This window comes from Epinephelus lanceolatus, chromosome 6, assembly GCF_041903045.1.
Source record: "Epinephelus lanceolatus isolate andai-2023 chromosome 6, ASM4190304v1, whole genome shotgun sequence".
Lineage (NCBI taxonomy): Eukaryota > Metazoa > Chordata > Actinopteri > Perciformes > Serranidae > Epinephelus > Epinephelus lanceolatus.
Genome location: NC_135739.1, coordinates 38,245,855 through 38,261,104, shown reverse-complemented (window position 1 = coordinate 38,261,104; position 15,250 = coordinate 38,245,855). Strand labels below are relative to the sequence as shown.

The following is a 15,250-nucleotide window of genomic DNA, read 5'->3' as shown; positions in this document are numbered from 1 at the left end:
ATGGCTGTGACTTGTCCTGTTGCTGTGACTTGTTAAATGGCTGTGACTTGTCCTGTTGCTGTGTGACTTGTTAAATGGCTGTGACTTGTCCTGTTGCTGTGACTTGTCCTCTGGCTGTGACTTGTCCTGTTGCTGTGACTTGTTCAATGGCTGTGACTTGTCCTGTGGCTGTGACTCGTTCAATGGCTGTGACTTGTTCAATGGCTGTGACTCGTTCAATGGGTGTGACTTGTTCAATGGCTGTGACTTGTCCTGTGGCTGTGACTTGTCCTGTGGCTGTGTCTTGTTCAATGGCTGTGACTTGTCCTGTGGCTGTGACTTGTTCAATGGCTGTGACTTGTTCAATGGCTGTGACTGGTCCTGTTGCTGTGACTTGTTCTGTGGCTGTGACTTGTTCAGTGGCTGTGACTTGTCCTGTTGCTGTGACTTGTCCTGTGGCTGTGACTTATCCTGTGGCTGTGACTTGTTCAATGGCTGTGACTTGTTCAATGGCTGTGACCGGTCCTGTGGCTGTAACCGGTCCTGTGGTTGTGACTTGTTCTGTGGCTGTGACTTGTCCTGTGGCTGTGACTTGTTCAATGGTTGTGACTTGTCCTGTTGCTGTGACTTGTCCTGTGGCTGTGTCTTGTTCAATGGCTGTGACTTGTCCTGTGGCTGTGACTTGTTCAATGGCTGTGACTTGTTCAATGGCTGTGACTGGTCCTGTTGCTGTGACTTGTTCAATGGCTGTGACTTGTCCTGTGGCTGTGACTTGTTCAGTGGCTGTGACTTGTCCTGTTGCTGTGACTTGTCCTGTGGCTGTGACTTATCCTGTGGCTGTGACTTGTTCAATGGCTGTGACTTGTCCTGTTGCTGTGGCTTGTTCAATGGCTGTGACTTGTCCTCTTGCTGTGACTTGTTCAATGGCTGTGACTTGTCCTGTTACTGTGACTTGTCCTGTTGCTGTGAATTGTCCTGTTTCTGTGACTGGTCCTGTTGCTGTGACTTGTTCAATGGCTGTGACTTGTCCTGTTGCTGTGTGACTTGTTCAATGGCTGTGAATTGTCCTGTTGCTGTGACTTGTTCAATGGCTGTGAATTGTCCTGTTGCTGTGACTTGTTCAATGGCTGTGACTTGTCCTTTTTCTGTGACTTGTTCAATGGCTGTGACTTGTCCTGTTTCTGTGACTTGTCCTGTTACTGTGACTTGTTCAATCACTGTGACTTGTCCTGTTGCTGTGACTTGTTCAATGGCTGTGAATTGTCCTGTGGCTGTGACTTGTTCAATGGCTGTGACTTGTTCAATGGCTGTGATTGTCTGGTTGCTGTGACTTGTTCAATGGCTGTGACTTGTCCTGTTGCTGTGACTTGTTAAATGGCTGTGACTTGTCCTGTTGCTGTGTGACTTGTTAAATGGCTGTGACTTGTCCTGTTGCTGTGACTTGTCCTCTGGCTGTGACTTGTCCTGTTGCTGTGACTTGTTCAATGGCTGTGACTTGTCCTGTGGCTGTGACTCGTTCAATGGCTGTGACTTGTTCAATGGCTGTGACTCGTTCAATGGGTGTGACTTGTTCAATGGCTGTGACTTGTCCTGTGGCTGTGACTTGTCCTGTGGCTGTGTCTTGTTCAATGGCTGTAACTTGTCCTGTGGCTGTGACTTGTTCAATGGCTGTGACTTGTTCAATGGCTGTGACTGGTCCTGTGGCTGTGACTTGTCCTGTGGCTGTGTCTTGTTCAATGGCTGTGACTTGTCCTGTGGCTGTGACTTGTTCAATGGCTGTGACTTGTTCAATGGCTGTGACTGGTCCTGTTGCTGTGACTTGTTCAATGGCTGTGACTTGTCCTGTGGCTGTGACTTGTCCTGTTGCTGTGACTTATCCTGTGGCTGTGACTTGTTCAATGGCTGTGACTTGTCCTGTTGCTGTGACTTGTTCAATGGCTGTGACTTGTCCTCTTGCTGTGACTTGTTCAATGGCTGTGACTTGTCCTGTTACTGTGACTTATGCTGTTGCTGTCAATTGTCCTGTTTCTGTGACTGGTCCTGTTACTGTGACTTGTTCAATCACTGTGACTTGTCCTGTTGCTGTGTGACTTGTTAAATGGCTGTGACTTGTCCTGTTGCTGTGACTTGTCCTGTGGCTGTGTCTTGTTCAATGGCTGTGACTTGTCCTGTGGCTGTGACTTGTTCAATGTCTGTGACTGGTCCTGTTGCTGTGACTTGTTCAATGGCTGTGACTTGTTCAATGGCTGTGATTGTCTGGTTGCTGTGACTTGTTCAATGGCTGTGACTTGTCCTGTTGCTGTGACTTGTTCAATGGCTGTGACTTGTCCTGTTGCTGTGTGACTTGTTAAATGGCTGTGACTTGTCCTCTTGCTGTGACTTGTTCAATGGCTGTGACTTGTCCTGTTGCTGTGTGACTTGTCCTGTTGCTGTGACTTGTTCAATGGCTGTGACTTGTCCTGTTGCTGTGTGACTTGTCCTGTTGCTGTGACTTGTCCTGTTGCTGTGACTTGTTCAGTGGCTGTGACTTGTCCTGTTGCTGTGAATTGTCCTGTTGCTGTGACTTGTTCTGTTGCTGTGACTTGTCCAATGGCCCATTGTTCAATGGCTGTGACTCGTTCAATGGGTGTGACTTGTTCAATGGCTGTGACTTGTCCTGTGGCTGTGACTTGTCCTGTGGCTGTGTCTTGTTCAATGGCTGTGACTTGTCCTGTGGCTGTGACTTGTTCAATGGCTGTGACTTGTTCAATGGCTGTGACTGGTCCTGTTGCTGTGACTTGTTCAATGGCTGTGACTTGTCCTGTGGCTGTGACTTGTCCTGTTGCTGTGACTTATCCTGTGGCTGTGACTTGTTCAATGGCTGTGACTTGTCCTGTTGCTGTGACTTGTTCAATGGCTGTGACTTGTCCTCTTGCTGTGACTTGTTCAATGGCTGTGACTTGTCCTGTTACTGTGACTTGTGCTGTTGCTGTCAATTGTCCTGTTTCTGTGACTGGTCCTGTTACTGTGACTTGTTCAATCACTGTGACTTGTCCTGTTGCTGTGTGACTTGTTAAATGGCTGTGACTTGTCCTGTTGCTGTGACTTGTCCTGTTGCTGTGACTTGTCCTGTGGCTGTGTCTTGTTCAATGGCTGTGACTTGTCCTGTGGCTGTGACTTGTTCAATGTCTGTGACTGGTCCTGTTGCTGTGACTTGTTCAATGGCTGTGACTTGTTCAATGGCTGTGATTGTCTGGTTGCTGTGACTTGTTCAATGGCTGTGACTTGTCCTGTTGCTGTGACTTGTTCAATGGCTGTGACTTGTCCTGTTGCTGTGTGACTTGTTAAATGGCTGTGACTTGTCCTCTTGCTGTGACTTGTTCAATGGCTGTGACTTGTCCTGTTGCTGTGACTTGTCCTGTTGCTGTGACTTGTTCAGTGGCTGTGACTTGTCCTGTTGCTGTGAATTGTCCTGTTGCTGTGACTTGTTCTGTTGCTGTGACTTGTCCAATGGCCCATTGCTGTGGAGGTTGTTGTTGCAGAGTTCAGCCAGTAGCGCCCGTACAGCTGTGACAGGTGACACTTGTTACACAAACCCATGGTTACTGGAGCCTGTGTGATAGGAGGCGTATCAGGACTGTCTGTCTGGGAGGAGCCTCCATCACACCTCTCTGCAAAGTAGAAGGCTCTGCCACATCTGTCTATGTTTCATGAGCCTCTGTAATACCTGTGTACAATGGGTTTAAATGTAGTTCTGTAAAAACACTTTTCTGGTCATTATTCAACACCATAAGTCAGGAACAGAAGGGGAGACATTTGATCAGATACTGAATTGGTGACAGTAGTCTTGAGTGATCACCTTAAAAATGTGCTGATTGCGTAGATCTTCTTTGCTGCCAGGTTGAAGATGTGTCAGAAGCATCCACATTTCAAAATTTCTAACTTCTTTGAAGCAACATATGAAGCATTGTCAGCTGCCGTGACTGCATATCAGTCTGGACAGGCATGGATGTCAACTGTAACTGAGAAGTGACAGATTCACAGAGGTATACAACCACCAGGTGGCAGTTTTAGTTTTGAGTTTCAGTTTGTTTCTACTGACTTTGAATGATGTGCATTTTATGATGATAAAATTACTGTTAATTTAAATAGGGTCTGGTGGCTTTGGCCAATGGGATTTTGGGGCTGACTGGTTAAACAAGAAGGATCTTACTCTTTATCTCTGTAGGGATCCTTTCCATAATGTTGTCAGACACTTTAAGTCATAATCTGAGCCTGTCAAGCATTCTTGGTGGATGTAAATTGCCAGTGCTAAATGCATTGCACCCCTTTTCTGGGCTACCAGCTGCAGCCCTCTCTCTCTCTCTCTCTCAATACTGGACTGATATAAAAAAAAAAAAAAATGTTGTTCCCATGTTCCCACCACAGAAACACAGGAAAATAATGTCCAGGTTGAAGAATTCTGAAGTTACCCTTTAAACCCGTCAGACATAAAATCTTCAAAACTGCTGTTCATCTGTCTGTTTAAGTGTCATCTTTTGATCACTCTCCTCACTATGCTGAGGCCACTGCTTCTGCTGGCTTACGTCACGTGTTTAAAAAAGACAAATGCAGAAAGGAATACACAAAAGAGCTTTATTAAATGGAAACTTGCACAGGATTTGTAATGCAGAGTAATAATACTGGACAGTTAGCATAGATACGGAGAGAAAACACAACTTGAGTCAAATTGCCTAATACACATGATGGCTGTAGGCCAAGATGATGACCTTTGCATAGAAGTCCCCACCCAGTGCAACTGCAGCGTAGGGGGAAAGAGAGGGGTTTATGTCTATGGAGACATTTAAAGGGACACAAATAATTTCTACATAAAATTATCTTCAATCTGAAGTCCATTATCATTCTTCTAGTATGTTTTTCCATCTATTGAAACAGGATCTATACCTGCTGGATAAATAAAAGTTATATACAACGAGAAATTAGACAGGAGGATGATGGAAAGGTGGGGTAGCTACAGAGGTGGGGAGGGGGCGTTATTAGATATGAAGCCATGCAGTGGATCGGATTGAAGCTGCTTTTTGGCAGATCCAGAACCAGCTGAGCCACATCTGTTGATTAGAGCCAGATGATGGGAACTGATCCTGGTCGTGTGGTTCAGATGTGAGGCAAGACATAAGAGTACTTTGCTTGTTTCCTTTGATAGCCCTTGTTTGTCGTGTGTGTGTGTGTGTGTCCCGCTGTCACAAACACACCTGAGCCCCTGTGCAGGTGACCTCCAGGGGGCACTGTGAGGATTGTGGTCTTCCTCTCTCCCCCGCTCGCTGTTCTTGTGCCTCTTTGAAGGTAGTACAGATATATTTAGAGCCCTTTGAAGAAGTATTAAAAGATCTTCTCTGTGTGGTTTGGTGAGGATTTGTTCGTCCAGTTTGTGCTCTCCCAGTTAGAACGGGAACATTATGTGTCAGGAGCCCATTGCCACCTGGGGTCAGAGTTCATGTGGTCACCCAAATAAAAGGACTTGGTCTTGATTAGGCAGAACAGACTTCAGTCTTTGAATCCCTTTCAACCCATTTCATGAGTAGTGGTCCGAGCCAAACGATTCCTCCTCCAGTTTGTTAGTAGTTTTCCCTTAAAGGGCCACTATTCCAGTTGTAGATAAAGTTTTCTTTTTCTTTGAGTAATTATACTCTACAAAGCGCAACACATCAAAGGCACATACATGATATTAACTTTTTTGCTACATGTGCCCACTGCTCCCTTCTTTTCCATCCAGATAGTTTAATTCCATCCATTTGTGTAACCTGAGTTTTCTTCTCCCTTATATCCTGCTTTTCTTACTAAAGACCAAAACACAGTAAGAGTGAACATGATGAGCTTCAAACTTCAGTTTTTAAGGTGCACTGTAATGCCATTTACACTAAGGTTAAATCAGACCTGATCACAGGACAAAGTCATTGATTTTTTTTTTCTAAGCAGTTTTTTTTTTCTTGTAATCATCATTCTGTTGGACACCTTCAATCTTCTGTTGTACAGAATGTGCTTAAAGTGTCACGTTTAAGCTTTATTGTTGACTTTTGTTGCAGTTGGCCCACCACACACTTATGATAATCAGCTGACATTCACTATATGACATGCCTAAAACTTAACCACACCTACTCATCACGATCAGATCTGCAACTTATGATTATTCTCTCGATTAACTGACAGATTGTTTGGTCGATAAAATGTCATAAAGTAGTCAAAAAGGTCTGCTGAAGGAGCAGTGTGTAGGATTTACTGGCATCTAGCTGTGAGGAGTCTGCAGATTGCAACCGGCTGAAACTTCTCCCATGTGCCAAGCGTGAACTCCCAATCAGGATTCGTCAGTGTTCATTGTTCAAGAGCTTTTTACTGGGAGCCAAATCACCCGCCGAGGTCTCTCCCTCTCCGTAACAAATGATGATGATGATTAAAGCCTGTAAAAACACTGAATAAAGCAGTTTCACGCTACAAATAAGTTTTCAGCATGTTGCAGATGAGCTGCTAGCCCAGCAACTGCTAATCTATGCGCACCTTTTTTTCTCTGATAACTTTCTCTGATAAACCGGATGTTTAGGAGGTTTTCAACGGTAGCTGAAATGATCCGCAGAGGGTCTTCCTCTCCAAAACAAATGGAAAAGGTCATTTAAACCAGTATAAACACGGAATAAAGACATTTTACATTAAAAATTGGTGTTTCTCCAACAGTCTGACTCATCGCGGTGGGGCTGCTAAGTGCGGTGGCTGATGCTAAAACACTTATGGCCCTCTCTAGAGCCAGCGTTTGGTTTGTCTGTTCTGCGCTATTGTAGAAATATGGTGGTGCAACATGACGGACTCCGCACATGAGGATCTGCTCCCTATGTAAATATAAACAGCTCATTCTAAGATAACAAAAACACAATAATTCTTAGTTTCAGGTGATTATACACCAGAGAAAATATAATTACTATTTTATATTCCATTTATACCTGTATATCCTCCTAAATCGTAGACACTGGAGCGTTAATATTTCCTGAAGATCAAGGTGGCATCTTCAAATAGCTTGTTCTGTCTGGCCAACAGTCCAAAACACAAAAATTATGAGTTTATGATCACATAACAGAGAAAAAGCAGCTTAAAAATGACTTACATAATTAATCCATTATCAAAATTGTTGCATATTAATATTCTGCTGATCGATTAATCAACTAATTGTTTGAGCTTTAGTTGTCATAGTGACAACATTTAGAAATCTGTCCCTTGACTCTTCCCCTCTCTGTCTACATTGTTTTCCTGAAATCATCAGAAGGAACTCATCTCCAGTTTACTCTTAATGTGTTTCAGTCATGAGTCCATGATTGTTTTTATAGCTTAGTTTTGTGAGGTTTTACTTTTAGTCCATGAGATGCTTCTGTTCGTCACTTTTTGCTCTGCTATTCAGCTCGGTGCTTCAACGTCTCACATGTTTATCTTGACAGAACATGTTTCTATTTCCAGTTATAAACAGATTGCATGTTGCCACCGCAGAGAGCCTGTTGTCTCCTCAGGCTGATGCTGCACAGCTCTGGTGGCAGCGAGTGTCAGGCACCGTTTGTGTGAGTGTAGTGCTCTCTGATGGACGGGAGGATTAGCTGCGCTTCGCTGCCACCTGCTGCCTCAGCTTCTCCCTCCTCTTCTTCTCCATCAGCCTGGGGAAGTGGAAGAAAATTATTACTGTGTGTGTGAAAGCTGCTGCTGTATGTATGGGTGTCTGCTTCCATACAGTGTCATTCCATGCCTGTGTTTGTGGACATTTTTGTTAGTCTTAGGATGAGGAAATTCTTATTTTAAGATGGAAACTCTGCAAAGGGCAAGATGGAAAAGCATATGTAAAATAAATGTGACCAAATTTCCAAAAGGTCCACTTATATTCTGCCATATAAAATATATTATTGTATGTATTATATAGAATAAAAACAACTGGAACAAAAAGTTAATCACACATTTCACACAAAATTAAAGCTGCAGTAGGTAGAAAGCCTGAAAACAGTTGATTTTTGAGTCTCATCTGAGTTCGTTTGTCGCCGCCCTGAGCCCCTCCTACCAGATGAGCACGCAAGTATCCTACTTGGTTCTATTTCTCCCTCTCTGGGAGCCTCGGCTCTCCCTCACCGCGCAGGCTGCTGCGCGGTGAGGGAGAGCTCCCTCATGGCCCTGCACATATACCCCCAAGGCTTGGTCTCCCTCTCTGCGGAGAGCCCTAGGCTCTGCTCCCACAGCCGACCCTCGCGCCCTCCGGCCGGGCCTGGCCCCACCTCACACTTTCCCTCCCTCCGGGCTCTGGGGAACTGAGTTCTGTCTTCCTTTTTTTTGGGTTTTTTAGCCGTGTAGGCAGTTGTAGCCAATGCTGGAATAGCTATTTTACCTGGTGCACTGTTCGCCATTTCGATTGCTCTCCCCTTCTGCCGGCAGCACGGGAACGCGCATATGCAGCAGAACAGCCAATAGGAACGCAGTGGTCTGAGCTGACCTTTAATCGGTTGATGCACATTGGCACGATACCGATTCTTTAGAGGCTGAACACAGAGCCATGGTGAGGTGCAGAAACCTATTGTTTGTCTCAGACCACTTGATTTACATTATGCTTAAAAGATATTATAAAATTTTTACTCAGTTATACCAAAACAATGTTGCCTACTGGAGCTTTACCCAGAAAAATGACAAATTCATTCATTCCAGCTTCCTAAATATGAATATTTTCTGATTTTTTTGTCCTTTATGATAGTAAATTGAATATCTTTGGGGTTTTAGACTGGTTAGACTGACAGCCAAAACAAGATGTTTAAAGATGTCACCTTGGATTCTGGGAACTTGTGATGGGCATTTTTTCCACATTAGCTAACACTATTAAGATCAAATGATTAATCAAGAAAGAAGAATAGTTGCAGCCCAACAAACATATTAAACAAGCTTTTTTTGTCCAACTAACAATCCAAAACACAAAGACACTGAATTTACAATGATATAAAGCAGCAAATCACAATTGAGAAATTGGAACCAAACAATAATTGATCTTAATTGTTAATCAGTATTTTCTGTTGGATTGACTTCTCGTTTCAGCACTACAAATAAATAATAAGATAAACTAAAAACATTTGACATTTAAATTATGGCTTCAACGTCTAAACCTTTTTCTTCAGTGTGTGTTTGTGTGTGTGTGATCAGTCACCTGCGGTTTCGCGCCTCCACCAGCTCACTCAGCTGGTCCTGAGCCGCTCTGAGTTCCTCCAGACTCTGCTGGTAGCTGAGATCCCCCGAGCCCGACCTCTCCAGGAGGGAAACCTGGCTGGACAGCTCGCTGGTTCGATCCCGCAGCCGCTGGATGGACATGTATAGGTTTTCATCGTCTTCCTCCTGCAGCCATAGTGAGACACGGAAAACACCAAGACGTATAAGTTATCATTTAACTTCTCTCTGGTGCATGTCTACCAACTGTGTGATAGTACTGTCATCGTGAGATACAGAAAAAATGCAAAGTAAACTTGCTCGATTAACCAATATTGTGTGACAGCTCACGTACAGTATATTTTGAGAAATAAGCCAGCGGCCGTTTAACACTGGTCCACAGGCCACGACTGGCCCTTGGGACAGACTTTGGACATGCCTGGTTTACTTGTGTTTGTCAGAACAGCATCATTAATTAATTGTGGTTGCTCCTTATATGTCTATTCACCATTTATTTGTTCATTTATTGCTTATTTGTTTTTTACCGCTTCTGGGCCTCCCCTGGTAACCCCATGTTTAACTTCACAATGCTATGAATTGTGGGTAATTCCTTCAGACATTCCTCTCTCTCTCTACCCCTCTACATCTCTTTTTTTTTTCTCTCTCTCTCTATCCCTACTTGTGCATAAATACTAATAAATAAATATGAAAACAGTGTCTACCTTTGCATTGACAATCTCTATATGGACCAGAAGTGATGCCAGCTCCAGCTCTTCACTGTAGCTGTTCCTCAGAGTGACACTCCTGTAGCCTGACAACACACAAGACACAACTAAATCAACACACTGTCAAATATTTATCTGTATTCATTTTGTTTTTGCCAAAAAAATAACAAGAAGAATTTAGCTTAGCTTTAGTGCTAGCCTCCTCTCTCAGACCAATAATTGTTTTTGGGTTTTTTTTGACACTTAACCATGGCATTAAATGTAAACCAGGGTTTTGCAGACTCGTCCACTATCAGTAAGAGTTATTCCACACTCACCTGTTCGTAGCAGACGGACAGGGAAGGTCGCCTGCGCCAGGAAGTTAGGATCACTGAACATGTCCTCCTCGTAGACAGTGAAGCGTAAAAATGAGAAGGTAGGGTTGTGGATGTCAAACACAAACTGCTTCTGCACCCACACAGGATTCAGACCGTTATCAGCTGGGAGGGTGAGGAGGTCAGGAGGAGGAGACAGTTAGTACACAGCCAGTGAACATTTTAAGACATGAATGTAAATCAAGATTTCACACCACTGTGAGCACGAGACAGCAGCTGTCTTACCTACAACATCTGTTTTGCACTTGTAGCTGTCATAATCAGCTCCACAGATCTCCACCTCCACAAAGGGACAGACGATGCTGCGGCCATTCTTGGGCAGATGACGGGCTCCCAGCACCTGATCCAGGAACAGTGGCAGTTTGTGCAAAGCAGGAACAGCAATGAACAACAGCATGACTGTCTAATGAAAATTAATCTCAGGACTAGTTCAGTCCAAGCTAAGGATTTTGTTTTTTATCTTTCTATGGTTGACGTGACCTGACCTGTAACTGGATGGTGATTGGCTCCACGTGTAGGGTGTCTTTGTCGAAAGGGTCAAAGGCGTCATCCCTCATGACATCAGGCTGGGGGACGAAGCCACTGCCACCTCCGAGCATAAACAAGGCCTGGTTCAGCTGCATGGGTTTATCTACACACACACACACACACACAGTTACACAGTTTTTCACCTTGCTGTTGACATCCTCAGTGTTATGAGACTTTGACCATTACATTTGACAAGTATGTCAGTCAGGGGACTAGAGACTGAACCTTGGTTATTAGAGTTTCTAAACCCGAGACTGACAGGTCCCAAAAAGCCTGACGGGTCAGACTGAGTTTGCAATGAAAATGTGTGCTGATTGGCTGGGTCAGGTAGGGCTCAGTCTGTGTTTTTTTTTGTTTTTTAAATAAATAAATAAATAATATTAAAAAGTGAGCACTCTGCACCTAAATTTTTTATCATCTATTTAAAATGTAAATCCATCATATGTAATGGGTATTATATATTGATTGATTGATTGATTGATTGATTGATTGATTGAGGAAAGGAGGGAGCAACCAGGCTCTGTGCCAGGCTCCCTATCCTTGCTCCTAGCCGGAGCAGGGAGCTTCTCTGGTGGGGAAATATGAAATGGAGTTGGTGATCCACTGAGCTGGTCCACTTTCTGCTGGAGACACGTGTGGTTTGTGCCACCACACAGCCAATGTCTCCTAGGCATATGTACGCAGAATATGTCAGCTACCAGACAAGATTCTGATATCAGAAGTGCTCTGGTTTACGTTTGTAGTCTGAGTAGTCAAAGTTTAAAGCAAAAGAGGCACACACTGACCGAAATTCAACCTCTGAACCCATTTAATATGTCTGACAAATTTAGCTCTATGTTATTTTATTTTTTTAAATTTCACATGCAGTCATCTATTTATAGAGATTAGCCAAAATGACCAGCTCATGGAAGAGGAAGTCTTGGCCCAGCTATCCTCTGGCTACACCTGATGTCCCACAATACCGGCCCTTGATCCTGGAGGCGTTATCATCGTCAGACAATAGCTTCTGAGTTCCAAGATTGCCTTGGATTCATCAGTGAACTGGGATGCAGCATGTACTTTGCATGTTAAACTGATAAGGAGGTTTCAGTATATTGATCTCTCTCCTTGGTGGCCAATTTATTCCAGGCATTTGAAACTGAATGTAATCTGTGATCTGTGAGTTTAATTTGCTAATCAGACTATATTTCAGTATCTTGAAAAACATCAGTTGTAAGTAACAACATTCTGTAACTGCAACTTTAAGATACAAAGAAAAAATTTCTTGTTAAACTTGATAAGGAAGAAAATATCTTCATAGTATCTTTTATTTATTTAATATTTATTTTATTCAGTTTTATGAATTTGTATCTGAGATGAGAAAAGTAAACTACGTACATGTGTAAAAAGCCAACTGATTGAACTGACCTGGAGTCTGGAAATTGAGTGCGACCAGCTGGGAGCCACAGTGCCACATGGGCAGCGGGTCGTAGTTGGATGAGTCCAGCCTCTGTCCTCGTGGATAAACTCTGGAAAGCTGACGACGGTTGTACTGCAGGAAGCGTTTCCCTTTGCTGCGCGTTGCAAACTTCTCTGCCTTTGTCTCTGGAAATGACGACATGTCCCGGTAACACGCCCTCTCTGTCCCGATCTCTGGAAGTGGCAGAAAATCAAAATTATACACAGAAACTGTTGAACAGTGAGGAAAGAGAACAAGAGAGCGCAGTTGGGTGCTTACTGTCCTCGTTGAAGGGGACAGGTCTGCAGTAGACCACAAGCTCAGACAGCTCCACTGCGATCTTCTTCCTCCTCTCCATTTGCTTCTCCTCCTGCATCTGTTACCATGGAAATAAGCCAACCATATTGTTAAGTCAGAAATGATAATGTAAAAAGTAGTGGTTCCTTTTGAGTGAGCAGCAATGTGGTCACAAAGAAGAGAAAACATTTTTAAAGTTTTAGCATTTGTTCAAAACTTTATTAGAATTCAATTTGAAATAAATGTTGCAATTTTAAGGTTCTTTTTTTAAACTAATATTTGAAAGTTTAAGATGTCACATTGCTGCTGTAGTTTTGCTTTCAGGAAAAGAATTCCCCAGATTCAGTTTGTATAACTTTGGTCATACTGACCCGTGCGTCAGCGTTCTGTGTGGCCTCTCTGATCTTGCTGACCCAGCTGGTCACATCCTCCAGACTGTCGGCTGCCACATCCAGGGTCTGAACCGGGTGAGACGTCAGCTGCTGGGAGTGGATTGTGAACACGTAGGGCCGCGAATTCTTCCCATCCTTGTGCACCACTAAACAGAGAGATGATAATTAGCCTAACAAAACCTGATCAGTCCCTCTCTACTCGTCTGAATAAACCTCTGTTTGTTTTATGGGACTCACCGACATGACAGGTGGGTACATCGATGAAGCCCTTGAGGAATGTTCCCAGTGGACTGTTCTCTGTAGACTGAGACAACACAAATAAAATGAGAGAAAAAAACTGATTAGGATTAGAAGAGTAAATTGAACGCCTGACATTTGAGTCTGAACTCACTGCTTCGTCCAGCTCTCTGGTGGGAGAACTGGGAACCTCCTCCACGTAGTTTGCAGGAAACCACAGCTGCTTCTTTCCTCCGTAGTCACCTCGCCACCTAAAAACACAACACAGGTTCAAGACAAGCTGCCCTGCTATGTGGTTAACAGACACACAGGAAGTCAAGTTGTAATACTGGGTGGGATTCACTCACCAGCCACCCTCCTGCTTATCCACATTGAGGATGAGCGCCTGTTTTGGGAAACAGAGCTCGTCTTCCCTCTGAGCTCGATAGTCATACAGAGCTTTGACCGTACACTGAAACACAGCAGCAAAGGATACAGTCTGTCTTCCACAGTGTAGTTTAGGATATGGCCACTAGGGGCAGCAAAGTCAGAGAGCATAAAATCTAATACATAGAGGCTCTGAGTGTTTTTATTTCCACACTCAGAAACATCCCTGTCCTCCTTCAATATTTACATCCTCAGTTCTGTTCTTCCTTCTGCCTTTAAAGGTATAATATGGAACTTTTCTACATTAGAATGTCTAAAAACAACAGGACATATGTATCTTGTGAAGTTGTGTACTTAGATCCTCCCTAACGTTTCCAACAATGTTCAAACTCAAAGAAATCTGTAATTTTAATCAAGAACTCAGTCTGTGTTATTTGGTCTCTGTCACCTGTCATGGACGGCAGGGGAGTCATATCCCCTTTGTGCATGTGTCAGGGTTTTGGTTGTCTGCAGGAAGCTGTCAAAAATGGACTTTTTATCCAATTTTAAGCCACATTTTTAAAACACACTCTTCAGATCTTAGTCATTTTGAACTATATATTTTAACCAGGTGAAGAATTTTAGTGACTGGATGTCTGGAGCTTAAGTAACCAGAAAAACAAGCTAAGCAAACATTAGTGGCAACATGGCTTCAGGGCCTGCCATCCGAGAAACATTGATTTTTAAAGTGAAACTGCTTTATTCAGTGTTTTACAGGTTTAAATAACCATGTTAGTTTGTTTTAGAGGAAGAGAGCTCAGTGGATAATTCAGCTCCTTGTAAAAACCTTCTGAATGATGAACAAGGAAGCAATCCTAACCTGGAGGAACTGACTGCAATGATGACATTGCTCCGTTTTTTTGTTACTGTTTTGACTGAGAGCAGCAAAATACGCATATTTTACCTTAAGTTTCATAATCACAGTCAATCTCAATCAAGTCTCTTAAAGTGGAGATACAAGATTTCCATCCAGTGGTGAAACTTAAGTCTTTTCTTCAGTATCAGTAATTTTACTATCAACCCTTTAAATGAGCACATTGCACTATCAATTCCACTAAAGTTTAAAGTACTGCACATATTTACTGTATGTGTTGTACTGCCACAGGTTGCATTCTTTTTACTGCTGATGATTACAAAAGTCTATCTTTATTAGCTTTATGGGTTATTGAATCTGATAATCATTTACTAAATTATATGATGATTGAATAATCATACACTGATTAAACTGCAAGTCCACTGTAAAATCAGTCTCACTTACCCGTGCTGTGGGCATCTTATTGGCCTCCACGTAGAAGTGAGGAGTGCGGACCTCATACAGCGCACCGTAGTCGAGCTCCTGACAAATACATGTCATAAAATAGTTACCTCTACAGTTATTGATGCTGTAAAACCTATAACTGTTGAATTTAATGTTGAAATGTTTCAGAATACATATATGTAGGTTATACAATGGCAACTTTCTAACTAGTCGGAATATTTCTGTGGTGCAAGAAAGACTTATTATCTGCTGTATTGTTCAGATTTCCTTCTTTACAGTCAGCCAGTCATTTCTATTCTCCTCATTCCTCAGTTGTATAAATATGTCGGAAAAAAAAAAAAAATTCAGAGACATGAAACTTGAATTATGTGAGTCATTACAGTGACAACGATGCATTATTTTAATGTCTTAACATTATTGCATCGAAATTCATT

At 43.0% G+C, this 15,250-nt stretch overlaps 1 protein-coding gene across 2 annotated transcripts in view; it reads right to left on the bottom strand.

The window, feature by feature from the left end:
* Window positions 1–4,579: 4,579 nt before the first annotated feature.
* The window catches only part of LOC117253479 (1-phosphatidylinositol 4,5-bisphosphate phosphodiesterase gamma-1-like), a 42,891-nt gene continuing 32,220 nt past the window's right edge, over window positions 4,580–15,250 (bottom strand). For both annotated transcript variants that reach the window (XM_033620961.2, XM_033620960.2), the window contains exons 20-32: window positions 14,817–14,894; window positions 13,501–13,604; window positions 13,308–13,404; window positions 13,154–13,220; window positions 12,896–13,062; window positions 12,507–12,603; window positions 12,197–12,421; window positions 10,747–10,892; window positions 10,487–10,601; window positions 10,205–10,366; window positions 9,885–9,973; window positions 9,167–9,351; window positions 4,580–7,646 (exon numbers count right to left, since the gene is read on the bottom strand). In XM_033620961.2, coding sequence (XP_033476852.1) covers window positions 7,586–7,646; window positions 9,167–9,351; window positions 9,885–9,973; window positions 10,205–10,366; window positions 10,487–10,601; window positions 10,747–10,892; window positions 12,197–12,421; window positions 12,507–12,603; window positions 12,896–13,062; window positions 13,154–13,220; window positions 13,308–13,404; window positions 13,501–13,604; window positions 14,817–14,894 — 1,593 coding nt within the window. In that variant the 3' untranslated portion in view covers window positions 4,580–7,585. The remainder of the gene's footprint in view (window positions 7,647–9,166; window positions 9,352–9,884; window positions 9,974–10,204; window positions 10,367–10,486; window positions 10,602–10,746; window positions 10,893–12,196; window positions 12,422–12,506; window positions 12,604–12,895; window positions 13,063–13,153; window positions 13,221–13,307; window positions 13,405–13,500; window positions 13,605–14,816; window positions 14,895–15,250) is intronic.